The following is a 14,343-nucleotide window of genomic DNA, read 5'->3' on the forward strand; positions in this document are numbered from 1 at the left end:
TCTATAGCAATGATTACTATAGGAATGTAGAGCTATTTAACACTTATATTTTAACAGAGAATATCACTTTATATATATATCTTAATAACCATTAAGACCAGGAACACATCTGTGTCATTTTCCAGATTTCTTTGGCTATTCAAAAATAGCAGATCTGCAAATCTTTCTTTTAAATCGTGGACATTTTAATATATAATTTATAGCCAACATTTGTAACTCAAATCTTTACTTTTGTGGGATTCTACAAGTGTCTTCTAAATCCTAACAGTTTATATATATTTTTTTAAACGTAATGCAATATCAGAGGTTCTCAAACTTTTCATGTCAAGGACCCCCACAATTATATGTATTTGGTCGTGGACCCCCATCTCAAAATATGTTGTTCCCCCCCCCCCCCCCCAGAAGCACAGATTTGAGTTACAAATGTTGGCTTTAACATATATCCAAGTATTTGCACCAATTTTTTTTAAATAGCAGATCTACAAGCTCATAGCGCGGCAATAGCCAAATAGATCTAAAAATGACACAGATGCGTTCCCGGGCCTTAATGGTTTAATAATAACCAGGGGTGCACATAACAGGTGCGCATGCGCACCCCAAATAACTAATGCGCGGCACATCAGACGACACGAGGCGCTTTTGCGTACCAACAGCTGGGACAGGAATTTCCAAGCTTTTATTTTTTAGCAAAACTAAAAAAATAAAAGGCTGTTGATCGAGGCTAGGAATTTACTTCCTGAAGCCACACTCACACAATCACGCTAAAGCACGCGTCGGCCCCATGTACAGCCATTAGGCTGCACGTGATTGTGTGAGTGTTGCCTCGCATCGCCTCGCATCGCCTCGCATCGCCTCGCATTGCCTCGCTGCGTGCACGCAGCCAGCAGCGGCTGTTAGAGGCACTCGTCACCGATGATGAACGCACCGTAATGGTGCAAAATATGCCGTGAACGTCCCAATCTGGCGGACAAAAGCAGCGCAGCACAGGACACCAACCTTGGGGGGTTGACCAAACGGCGTGAGAAAAAGAAAAAATGCGCAAAAAGGGCGACATTTTTAAGCAGAGCGTCCTTTTTTCTCGCGCACCGTGCTGAATCCCCCCCGTTGACAAAACGGGACGGGACCATTTATTTGGTGCGCACTAAGTCACATCTCCAGGTGCTCTTCTGAGTGCTAGACCTAAAAAGTTATGTGCACCCCTGATAATAACCATATAAATAAATGTGAAATGTGCCAGAATTCAGCCCTGAGGCTAGTTTTCATGCGTCTGTGTGAAAGGTGTGTGCGTGTGTGTGTGTGTGTGCATATCGGGGGGGGGGGGTGTAATAATTTGCATATCCTGGGCAGAGCCCGGCTTCCATCCTGTGCTCAGTTTGGTCCCTGAGGGCCACACGGTGTACAGGTTGACCCGCCCATGTCTGCAAGGGTCGTGTTGCTGTCACTCAACAACACAAATTTTGCAACACGTCCCTGCTGTTGCCGGGTAGAAAAAACCTCGTACGTCCACACGACTGTCAGTGTGCATACCTGCCTCCTGTTTTGGGGGGATTCCACCCTTTTTGTGTGGCAACCCATGTGTCAAAGGCCGGTTACTATTATTATTATTATTATTATTATTATTATTATTATTACGCCTCATTCAGTGCCAAGTAAATACAAAATAATTGCGTACAGTGTCAGTGATTTTTCGATTTTCGAAGTAGTCACAGAATATTTCTCTCCAGTATGATCCATCCCCTGATGGTGAGCCAAAAGAGCCGGTGTGCTTGCTCAGGGGATAAACTGAGTGTTGACCATCAGGTCAACGTTGGTGTCAGATCCTGTGTCTAGGTGAGACATGACACCGTCTAAATGGGATCAAAATACAACCGTCCCAATTGTATGAGTTATATTGTATATTAACATGCTCTACCATACTGATTGTTTCATTTCTTTTTTTCAAAAGTAGCAGATCTACAATGATGCTCTTAGTGGATGAAGTAAAAGGCCTTTTAATTTACGGGGGAAAAACTAAACAAAATGGAAAAAACAACTCAAAGTGTAAACGTGGAGATAAGAGGTTCCTGCCCGACAGATATGAAAGGCGGGAACTTGTCACCCCCCCCACCCCGCCCCCCCATTCATCCCAACACATCCTGGTGAAGCCGGTTTAGCTCCGCCTCCTGTTGCTTCAGGGGAAACTTTCACTCCTCTGCACATCAATGAGTCACCTCATCTTCATCATCATCATCATCATCATCATCATCTGTTTGCTGAGCAGTCAGAGTGATGAATGGGTTTGGCAGTTTAAAGAAAAGAGAGAGAAAACGGGTCATTGTTTGTTCCTTTAGGACCCTGAGGGATAGATATACATGCATGAGGCTGTTTAAACCCCCCAGGCTAGAAGAAACATCCTAGTCATCATACAGGTGAATGAATAGTTACTGTTGTTTATCCTACAGTACATCTTCATGCCTTTCACTGTGTGATTACACCCTATGCACCACATCTTTAGATCAAAATGAAGACCACAAGCCCGTTGTAGACTTTTGCTATTTCGAAAATAGGTGATCTACAAGCTCACAATGTGACGCCTTGTTGTGAGCAAACATGTTTGAAAAATGTATTTTCCGTGGGCCAAATACATATTCATTTGAGGGTCCTTGACATGAAGAAGTTTGAGAAACACTGCCATACACTGTCTGTGTGTGTGTGTACAGCATATTTGTAAGGTGCTGTGTGTTCTTTTGACTGCAGAGAGGTGTGTGTGTGTGTGTGTGTGTGTGTGTGTGTGTGTGTGTGTGTGTGTGTTCTTTCATTATGACGGGCTGTTTTCTTCTCTCCAGTCATTCAGAGAAAACTGTCTTTGAGAGAAAGTCCTGAAATAGTTCTGTAGAATCACCTCCCAGTTAACCACAGCTAGTTCTCTTCTTAAGAATCTTTCTCTGTGTGTGTGTGTGTGTGTGTGTGTGCGTGCATCTGTGCACGTTTGTGTTCAGGTGTTAGTATGAAGGATAAGGAGAGAAGATAATGATCTTACATCTGATAACTATAGATATTGATCAATTCAATGTTTTGCTTTTTTTGCGTTGAGGGGAAAAAGTCAGGTGGTTGTCATTGAAAAATGGTTCATGAAAACATTCATGAACAAACAATCGTAGCATCCTCCTCTGCCTCCTCCTCCTCCTCCTGTATTGGTCAGTGTCAGCGTTTCCCAGCCGTACAGCACGGCTGCTCTCTAGCGATGCGCGTGCCGACCCGTTGCCCGCGGGTTGAAGCGCGGGGCGGGCGGAGCGGGTCCAGATGGTCATTGGCAAACCTCAGACAGGCCTGGACTTGCACTGGCTTGAGCAGGGGGACCTTGCGCAGGACTTTATTCCATGACAGCGTAGTGTGTTACTAATGGTTTTCTTTGAGACTGTGGTCCCAGCTCTCTTCAGGTCATTGACCAGGTCCTGCCGTGTAGTTCTGGGCTGATTCCTCACCTTTCTCATGATCATTGACACCCCACGAGGTGAGATCTTGCATGGAGCCCCAGACCGATGGAGATTGACCGTCATCTTAAACTTCTTCCATTTTCTAATAATTGCGCCAACAGTTGTTGCCTTCTCACCAAGCTGCTTGCCTATTGTCCTGAAGCCCATCCCAGCCTTGTGCAGATCTACCATTTTGTCCCTGATGTCCTTAGACAGCTCTTTGGTCTTGCCCATTGTGGAGTCGAGGTTAAAGTGTGTGCAGAGGTGTCTCTCATACAGGTAACGAGTTCAAACAGGGCAGTTAATACAGGTAATGAGTGGAGAATAGGAGGGCTTCTTAAAGAACAAGAAACGGGTCTGTGAGAGACGGAATTCTTACTGGTTGGTAGGGGATCAAATACTTATTTCATGCAATAAAATGCAAATGAATTACTTAAAAATCGTACAATGTGATTTTCTGGATTTATTGTCTGGATTCTGTCTCTCACAGTTGAAGTGTACCTATGATACAAATGACAGAACACTATGTACCTATGATACAAATTACAGAACACTACATTCTTTCTAAGTGGGAAAACCTGCAAAATCGGCAGTGTATCAAATACTTGTTCTCCCCACTGTAGATAGATACTGTTGATGGATAGAAAGGTAGATACATAGATAGATAGATACATAGATAGATACATAGATACATAGATACATAGATGGATAGGAGGTAGAGATACATAGATACATAGATACATAGATGGATAGGAGGTAGAGATACATAGATACATAGATAGATACATAGATAGATACATAGATAGATACATAGATACATAGATAGATACATAGATAGATACATAGATACAAAGATGGATAGGAGGTAGAGATGGTAGTCCAGTGTAGCTTCACCAGATAAACACTTTCAACCTGCTGTGTGTGTTCTGGTCATGTCTGTCATTATGGGTATAACACAAGCCTGGTAGCTTGTAAATCTGATATTTTAGGCTGAGGTGACGGGGTTTTTCGTACGAGTCATTGTGGAAAACGTCGAGTCACTCTCTGCTCTGATTTACGCAGAGAGACGAAGACGCTACAGTCACTTCTGAAATTAACCCTTTCTCACCCTGGATACACACACACACACTTGTGTGCAAACAGATACACACACCGCCACTTCTGAAATTAACCCTTTCTCATCCTGGATGTACTCAAACACACACACACACACACACACACACACACACACACACACACACACACACACACACACACACACACACACACACACACACACACACAGTAGTCATATGAGTGTGACAGGGATGACACATCTCATTGTGGATTCCATAGAAGTGGAGTCAGCATGTGTGTGTTTTATCCATAAGCTCACAGCTATTCTCGGTTATTCTTTATTTTAACATGAAAGAGTATTGAAGCGGTCAAACTAGCAGTAAAATACATTCCAGAAAATGATCTCTGATTTCTCATAAAAGCAAAGCAGTAAGGAGTATAGTTCACCCAAAAACTGACTTATTTTCTATCAATTACACGGAACAGCCTAACCCCAAGTTACCCCATGAAGCCTTGACCCTAACCCCATGACCCTAACCCCATGACCCTAACCCCATGAAGCCTTGACCCTAACCCTAACCCCATGACCCTAACCCCATGAAGCCTTGACCCTAACCCTAACCCCATGACCAGGGGTGCACATCACTTTTTTGGTCTTGTTCTCAGAAGAGCACCTGGAGATGTTACTTGGTGTGTGCGCCAAATAAAGGTCCGGTGCCCCCCGGCCGCCGTTTTGTCAACGGGTTTGGGGGGGTGGGGGAGGGGTGCTCGAAAAAACGTAAATGTTGTAGCGCCCTGCTTCTAAATTCCGTCGTTTTTCGCTGTTTTTTTTTTCTTCACGCCGTTTGGTGCCCCCACCAAGATTGGTGCCTGTGCTGCGCTGCTTTTATCCGCCAGATTGGGACGTTCACGGCATATTTTGCACCATCACGGTGCGTTCATCATCGGTGACGAGTGCCTCTAACACAGCCGCTGCTGGCTGCGTGCAGCGTGCTGCGAGTCGCAGCGTGTCTGTGTGTCAGGATGCCTCAATCTCCAGGCTTTTATTTTTTAGTTTTACTAAAAAATAAAAGCTTGGAAATTCCTGTCCCAGCTGTTGGTACGTAAAAGCGCCTCGCGTCGTCTGATGTGCGCAGAGTGACGCATGTGCACCTGCGCACCAGTTATGTGCACCCCTGCCCATGACCCTAAGCCCATGAAGCCATGACCCTAACCCCATGAAGCCATGACCCTAACCCCATGAAGCCATGACCCTAACCCCATGAAGCCTGGAACTCAGGGAGATGTTTTAGTTGTCACATTCCTGAGACAATCATTTGATCTACGGCGTAGAGCTTTAATCGGGCCTAGATATTTGAGCCCGGCTCAACCCAGCCCGACCCAAAGCCTGAGACATAATTGACACATTGGAACCAGCCCAGCCCCAAACCCCTCATTTTTCTAAACAAGCTTAATTGCTGCATGCAGCCTTTTTTCTCATTAAATCTTGGTAATTTGTTAAGAACGGGAGTCATTCTACCCTTTTCCAACTGTCTTCATAAAAAAAAACAGTTTGGAGCAAATAGGGCTTTAAAAATATATACAATTATATAGGGGTGTGCGTGGATATTCAGTTAAACGGTTAAACAGGGCTGCCCCTACTAACCGCTTTCAAAATAATATTCGGTTATTCTATGAAATATTTTTGAGATATTTGGAGTGACAGCTGATTGATTTGACCTACTTTTGCGCTGCACACTGGAATGATGTAATGAATTATTTGGGAGCAGGTGTGTAAGATTCCAATAGTATAAACATTTTACATGGCTTTCATATCCTCTTCTGGATCTGACAAGACACGATATAATAATATACTTAATTAATATATAAATGTATTTGGATAATAAAAAAAACTTGTATTTTGATGCCCAGCCCGACCCAAAGCCCGACAAATACATGACCAGGGTCCCGTCGAGCTCGGGCTGAAATCTTAGAGACGGGGTGCCGTGATTTTCAGTGATCCCCCCCCCCCCCCCCCCTAAAACATAATCATCAGGTATTATGGTTATACTAGGAGGAAGATTTTTTTCAAAAAAGTGTACAGAAAGTGTTAAAATTATGTTTTTATGTGGACACGCCTCCAGTTCATTAAGTATACCTGGTTCTCACCTTAGCACCTCCTCCACCACCTTAGCACCACCCACTTGTCCTAGTCCCTCCTCCTCCTCATGCCCACACCTGTTGTGTTATGATAATGAGGGGGACCCTCAAGGTTTCAGCCTCCAGGAAGAAACTCAAAATATTCACAGAAGACATAAAACACCATAAAACACGCTTAACTCTATAACTGCCAAAGACGTTTATAAACGTCTTTGAGAAATTAGCTGTTGCCTGCCAAAGACGTTTAAAAACGTCCTGAAAAAAAAAAATGTCTAAAAAGATTCTCTAATTATTTAGTATTGACACCTTTTCGATATTCCAAATGAATAAGGAGATAACAATTTCCAAAGATTTGCTGCTCCATCCACTTCAATGTTAAAATTGAAACGGACAAACAATTCACAATGTTTTGTTGGTTTGAAACTACTGGTTTTGAGCTATTTTCAAACATCAAACAACACATGACAACAAGGTCAAATTGACCTCGTTGACATTTGTGAAACCACACCTGAATCTCATCTGTGATTAGAAATTTTCTGGGGATCAATCATACTTGAGAAAAATATTTTGTGGCTATGCGAAAAGGTACCAAAATCGGTCAAAACCCTGGCAGAGGCTACAGACTGTTCTGAAAAAACTCTGGCAGGGTAAGAGTTAATTAAGTTCTATCAACCTCATAGACACATGAAAAACAGAAAAAGTGAAAAACATGGCACCACCTCTTTAAGCTCTACTCTGGCGTAGATAAAATCATTGTCTCAACTAGAAAAAGTGCTCCTCGGAGCACAGGTCTCCGCCAGGTCAGGTAGGTTATCGTGGCCTCCTGGTGGCGCTATAATGTGAAAAGTGTGGCATTTCTTCTTAGGCCTTTGATGGCAATCGGACACTGCATTCATGATTTGAGGCATTTTGTTCCAAAAATGTGTTTTGCTAAATTAGACCTGCTGGTGGCGCTATAACAGGGCAATGTGGAAGGGTGGCATTTCTTCCTCATTGTAGTGCAAATGTTTGTGCATGTTTCATTGCAATCGGACCCTGCGTTCATGATTTGCAGCATTTTGTTGAAAACGGGCCACTCCTGCAAGCTTTAGATGTCAATCTTAGCCAATCAGGATGGAATATGAAAACTCTAACAGATCCATCTTGATCACATGACTATAGAGATCATGTGTACCGATTTGTGTGAGATTTAGATACAATCTGAAGGAGTAATATCCAAAAATGTGTTTTACATTAGTCAGCCTCCTGGTGGCGCTATAAAAGGCAGATGTGAAAAATGCAGGAAAAGGGTTTTTCCTTGGCCTCTAGGGAGTGCACATACAAAGTTTTACACAGATCGGTGCAATTATTGGTAAAAACACAAATCGGCCTGTTATAGCGCCACAATGAGGCTGATTTGAACATTTTCAAGTGGAATTTCTTCCTCGGCCTAGTGGGAATGTGTGTGCAAAATTTCACGGAAAATACATGCTGTGTTCATGGTTTGAAGCATTTTGTTGAAAACCAAGCACTCCTGCAAACTTTGGAAGCTATTCTTAGCCAATCAGGATGGAATACGAAAAATCTGAAAGACCTGTTTCGTTTAATGACTATAGAGATACGGTGTACCGATTTGCGTGACGTTTGGACAAAATCTGTAGGAGTACTGTCAAAAAATGTGTTTTGCAAAAAGCGGCCTCCTAGTGGCGCTATAACAGGCCCATGTAAAGAATTTGGGGCAGAGGTTCTGAATTGACATCCAGGGAGTGTGTGTGCACAGTTTTGCTGCGATCAAGCCAACAGTGCCAGAGATTAGCTGGTCACAGACGGACAGACGGACGGACGGACGGACGGACGGACGGACGGACGGACGGACGGACGGACGGGGTGCAAAACATACACTCTCGCCATGCCTTTCGGCCTGGCGGAGACAATAATGTGTACCAATGTATGTATGTATGTATCTATGTATGTATCTATGTACATATGTATGTATCTATGTATGTATCTATGTACATATGTATGTATCTATGTATGTATCTATGTACATATGTATGTATCTATGTATGTACCTGTGTCTCCTCTTCAGCTAAAGGTCGTGATGCGTCTCAGAACAAGGTGGAGTCAGAGGTCGTCCCCAAGGTCGCCCGTATGACCGTCTCTGGAAAGAAACAGACCATGGGCTTTGATGTACCCAGGTACACACACACACACACACACACACACCTACCTCCTGGCAACACACACACAGCCTCAGTTCACTGTGACATCACCAGTTCACTGTGACATCACCAGTTCACTGTGACATCACCAGTTCACTGTGACATCACCAGTTCACTGTGACATCACCAGTTCACTGTGACATCACCAGTTCACTGTGACATCACCAGTTCACTGTGACATCATCAGTTCACTGTGACATCACCAGTTCACTGTGACATCACCAGTTCACTGTGACATCATCAGTTCACTGTGACATCACCAGTTCACTGTGACATCACCAGTTCACTGTGACATCATCAGTTCACTGTGACATCACCAGTTCACTGTGACATCATCAGTTCACTGTGACATCACCAGTTCACTGTGACATCACCAGTTCACTGTGACATCATCAGTTCACTGTGACATCATGGTTTCTCTCGCCCTCCAGCGGCCCCGAGGACGTAACCATGACGACGGCCTCCTCAGAGGCCCCGCCCAGACGTCCGGAGACCCCGTCTAAAGGAGCGGACGAGCCCCCCGGGGCAGGGGGAGGGGGGGGCAGAGGGAAGAGCAAACAGCACATCAACGTGAAGGAGGAGCTGGAGAAGAGAGGGGGGGGCAAAGCTCTGCTCAACCTGGTGGTCATAGGTCAGTGTGTGTGTGTGTGTGTGTGTGTGTGTGTGTGTGTGTTTCTAAAGTGACAATTTAATGACTATTAAGACCTTTTTTTAATTCAATCCGGGAAGAGATGGAGAAAGAGAGATGGAGGGATGGAGAGAGAGAGAGATGGCGGGATGGAGAGAGAGAGATGGAGGGATGGAGAGAAAGAGAGAAAGAGATGGAGAGAAAGAGAGATGTCATTTTAGATTTGAGCTATAACCATTATTTTATACTTTGGCTGTTCAAAAATAGTAGATCTACAAGCTCAGAATGTTTTGCACGTAAACGAACACAAAGCTGATTCAGACAATAGAGAACATCACCAAACCCACTACTGTTTGTTTTTTAATAAGAATGTTAACTTCCTGCTGATTTTAATATTTGAAGATCCGCCTCCGTAGATCTAGTCTGGGTTTTCTTCTTAACACATTGTGTGCCAGAGGTTTATTAAAATAGGGTACGTTCAGTGCCAGCATATCTTCCATCCACTTACGTTGATATGTTTCGTGCTGTAAAAGCCCCGACGCGGAAGTGCATGTAAACAAAGCGTGCGTGTGAGACGGCGGAGGGTCCCGACTAACGCCTGGAACAATAATATTTAGAACGCGATCCTCCATTGCAGAGTGATCGCCGATCGAAAACGGCTCGCTTCCACCACGTTAAAAATAAATGGAGATATTAAGCTTTTAGTCAAGGAGTTAACATTGGAGCGGACGAACGGAAGCATTTTTGACATGGAGCCACATCCGGCCTCTCCTTCTTAGAGACTCCTTGGATGATCCCAAAGTTTCGTTAGGGCGCCCCACGTGGGAAAAAAATATTAAAAAAAATAATGGGCCAAAAACGGTCCGGAGCGTCTATGACAAACAGTAGTGGGTTTGGTGATGTATATTGTCTGAATCAGCTTTGTTTGTGTTTGTTCAGGTGCTAAAAGAGTGACTTTGAGAGCTGTTTGACCTACAATGTAAGTCAATGAGGAGCAGATTTAGAATTATCAATTTCTAATCAATGGAGCAATTCTTTTACATCTCTTGTCCACCTTTGGAGTTACATCATGGCAAGATAACTACACAACCCTAACCTCTACCACAGTGGTCTAGCCCTTTAAATCTGTTACTGAACAAACACTCAATGATTACTATCACATTAAAGAGCTTCAACTTACAGCACCTTTAATGAAGCCCGCAGCTGTCAGTGTGTTGTTACACCTGAGCCTTTACAGTCATTTTAATCTTCACCTTTCATCAGTTTACTTTGGTTATAGTTGTCTTTCATTCCAGCATTTTCTGTTTTCATAAACGATGACTGACAGACAGACAGACAGACAGACAGACAGACAGACAGACAGATGTGAAACAGAGACAGGTTGTAGTTTCACAGCCTGTGAACCAGTCATCTCTAGGCTGCTGTCGAGTCCCTTTCCTCTTGTTATTGCAGCTGCTCATTTACAGCAACGCCCTGCACACACACACGCACACGCACACTCTATCTATCTATCTCTCCATCTCTCTCTCCATCTCTTTTTCCATCTCTCTCTCTCCCCCCTCTCTCTCTCCAGGTCATGTGGATGTTGATGTCTCTCTCTCTCTGTGTCTCTATGTCTCTCTCTCCAGGTCATGTGGATGTTGATATCTCTCTCTCTCTCTCTCTGTGTCTCTATGTCTCTCTATCACAGGTCATGTGGATGTTGATATCTCTCCCTCTCTCTCTGTGTGTCTATGTCTCTCTATCACAGGTCATGTGGATGTTGATATCTCTCTCTCTCTCTCTGTGTCTCTATGTCTCTCTATCACAGGTCATGTGGATGTTGATATCTCTCCCTCTGTGTGTCTATGTCTCTCTATCACAGGTCATGTGGATGTTGATATCTCTCTCTCTCTGTGTCTCTATGTCTCTCTATCACAGGTCATGTGGATGTTGATATCTCTCTCTCTCTCTCTCTGTGTCTCTATGTCTCTCTATCACAGGTCATGTGGATGTTGATATCTCTCTCTCTCTCTCTCTGTGTCTCTATGTCTCTCTATCACAGGTCATGTGGATGTTGATATCTCTCTCTCTCTCTCTCTGTGTCTCTATGTCTCTCTATCACAGGTCATGTTGATGTCTCTCTCTCTCTGTGTCTCTATGTCTCTCTATCACAGGTCATGTGGATGTTGATATCTCTCTCTCTCTCTCTCTGTGTCTCTATGTCTCTCTATCACAGGTCATGTGGATGTTGATATCTCTCTCTCTCTCTCTGTGTCTCTATGTCTCTCTATCACAGGTCATGTGGATGTTGATATCTCTCTCTCTCTCTGTGTCTCTATGTCTCTCTATCACAGGTCATGTGGATGTTGATATCTCTCTCTCTCTCTCTGTGTCTCTATGTCTCTCTATCACAGGTCATGTGGATGTTGATATCTCTCTCTCTCTCTCTGTGTCTCTATGTCTCTCTATCACAGGTCATGTGGATGTTGATATCTCTCTCTCTCTCTCTCTCTCTCTGTGTCTCTATGTCTCTCTATCACAGGTCATGTGGATGTTGATATCTCTCTCTCTCTGTGTCTCTATGTCTCTCTATCACAGGTCATGTGGATGTTGATATCTCTCTCTCTCTCTCTCTCTCTCTGTGTCTCTATGTCTCTCTATCACAGGTCATGTGGATGTTGATATCTCTCTCTCTCTCTCTCTCTCTCTCTGTGTCTCTATGTCTCTCTATCACAGGTCATGTGGATGTTGATATCTCTCTCTCTCTCTCTGTGTATCTATGTCTCTCTATCACAGGTCATGTGGATGTTGATATCTCTCTCTCTCTCTCTCTCTCTCTGTGTCTCTATGTCTCTCTATCACAGGTCATGTGGATGTTGATATCTCTCTCTCTCTGTGTATCTATGTCTCTCTATCACAGGTCATGTGGATGTTGATATCTCTCTCTCTCTCTCTCTCTCTGTCTCTATGTCTCTCTATCACAGGTCATGTGGATGTTGATATCTCTCTCTCTCTCTCTGTGTCTCTATGTCTCTCTATCACAGGTCATGTGGATGCGGGTAAGAGCACTCTGATGGGTCATCTGCTGTACCTGTTGGGGAACGTGAACAAGCGCACCATGCACAAGTATGAGCAGGAGTCCAAGAAGGCTGGCAAGGCCTCGTTCGCCTTCGCCTGGGTCCTGGACGAGACCGGAGAGGAGAGGGACAGGTGACCTCACCTTTACACCCCCCCCCACCCCCCCCCCGGTGGCCCCTCTCAGTAGACATTCTATTTCTCTCCCTCTGAAGTTGTAAGGGCATTTATTTTTATTTGCCCCTCGGAAATGCAGGTTCCACTCAGAGATTCCAGACTAACATCTACACAGTGATATCAGTCTGGCCATGCCAGGCTAGGAAAATAGCAGATCTATAAGCTCACAAAGCGTCGCTTTGTGAGCTTACAGATCTGCTATGTTTCGGCATTAGGTCACGGAAAAAATAGGACAATTTAAAAAAAAAAATCGTCCATGAAACTGCTCTCCTAAAATGTCCTTACAAACGTGTGTGTGTGTGTGTGTGTGTGTGTGTGTGTGTGTGTGTGTGTGTGTGTGTGTGTGTGTGTGTGTGTGTGTGTGTGTGTGTGTGTGTGTGTGTGTGTGTGTGTGTGTGTGTGTGTGTGTGTGTGTGTGTGTGTGTGCGTGTGTGCGTGCGCGCTCCCTCTCTCTCTCAGAGGTGTGACGATGGACGTGGGTCTGACCAAGTTCGAGACCTCCTCTAAGCTGGTGACCCTGATGGACGCCCCGGGACACAAAGACTTCATCCCCAACATGATCACAGGAGCAGCTCAGGTTGGTCCCTCTGTCCTCTGTCACCCATTGGTTCAGCTCAGGTTGGTCCCTCTGTCCTCTGTCACCCATTGGTTCAGCTCAGGTTGGTCCCTCTGTCCTCTGTCACCCATTGGTTCAGCTCAGGTTGGTCCCTCTGTCCTCTGTCACCCATTGGTTCAGCTCAGGTTGGTCCCTCTGTCCTCTGTCACCCATTGGTTCAGCTCAGGTTGGTCCCTCTGTCCTCTGTCACCCATTGGTTCAGCTCAGGTTGGTCCCTCTGTCCTCTGTCACCCATTGGTTCAGCTCAGGTTGGTCCCTCTGTCCTCTGTCACCCATTGGTTCAGCTCAGGTTGGTCCCTCTGTCCTCTGTCACCCATTGGTTCAGCTCAGGTTGGTCCCTCTGTCCTCTGTCACCCATTGGTTCAGCTCAGGTTGGTCCGTCTGTCCTCTGTCACCCATTGGTTCAGCTCAGGTTGGTCCCTCTGTCCTCTGTCACCCATTGGTTCTCAAAGAGAGGTCCTTGGGGGGGTGCCAGGGGGTCCCTACCAAAAGTAGTTAATATAGTGTCACAATCATTTTAATCGCTTTAACTTTGGCTATTCAAAAATAGCGGATCTACAAACTCATAGCGCGGCACCGAGTGCCGCGCTATGAGCTTGTAGATCTGCTATTTTTGAAAGATCGTGGACATTTATGCAAATCTTTGAATATATAATATATTGAATATATATTTTAAAGCGAAACATTTTAACTAAAATCTTTGCTTCTGGAGGTCCTCTGGCTCAAAGAACTCTTCAGATGGGGGTCCACGGCCATATATATATATATATATATATATATATATCAATTTGGGGGTCCTTGGCACTAAAAGGTTTGAGAACCACTGCCCTAACCAGCACAGAGTGGTCCCTCCGGCTCCTACAGTCATTTAGCACAGGGCTTTTCAACTGATTTTGACCCAGGGACCACCGTCCTGACTAAGAGCAACCTGGGGACCACCACTATTGTGCGTGGCGGGTCCATCATAGACCCACCCCACACCATAGTGGGGGGGGGGGGGGGTTCATGCACCAC

The 14,343-nt window shown here is 44.7% G+C and overlaps 1 protein-coding gene across 2 annotated transcripts in view; it reads left to right on the forward strand.

Moving 5' to 3' along the window:
- Nucleotides 1–14,343, forward strand: part of hbs1l (HBS1-like translational GTPase) — an 80,214-nt gene that overhangs the window by 27,148 nt on the left and 38,723 nt on the right. For both annotated transcript variants that reach the window (XR_013932811.1, XM_080457613.1), the window contains exons 5-8: nucleotides 8,719–8,827; nucleotides 9,283–9,482; nucleotides 12,506–12,671; nucleotides 13,173–13,290. Coding sequence is in view for 1 of the 2 variants with exons in the window: in XM_080457613.1 (XP_080313739.1) it covers nucleotides 8,719–8,827; nucleotides 9,283–9,482; nucleotides 12,506–12,671; nucleotides 13,173–13,290 (593 nt within the window). In the remaining variant the exon portion in view is untranslated. The remainder of the gene's footprint in view (nucleotides 1–8,718; nucleotides 8,828–9,282; nucleotides 9,483–12,505; nucleotides 12,672–13,172; nucleotides 13,291–14,343) is intronic.

This window comes from Gymnoscopelus braueri (assembly GCF_963280865.1).
Source record: "Gymnoscopelus braueri genome assembly, contig: SCAFFOLD_83, whole genome shotgun sequence".
Classification (NCBI taxonomy): domain Eukaryota; kingdom Metazoa; phylum Chordata; class Actinopteri; order Myctophiformes; family Myctophidae; genus Gymnoscopelus; species Gymnoscopelus braueri.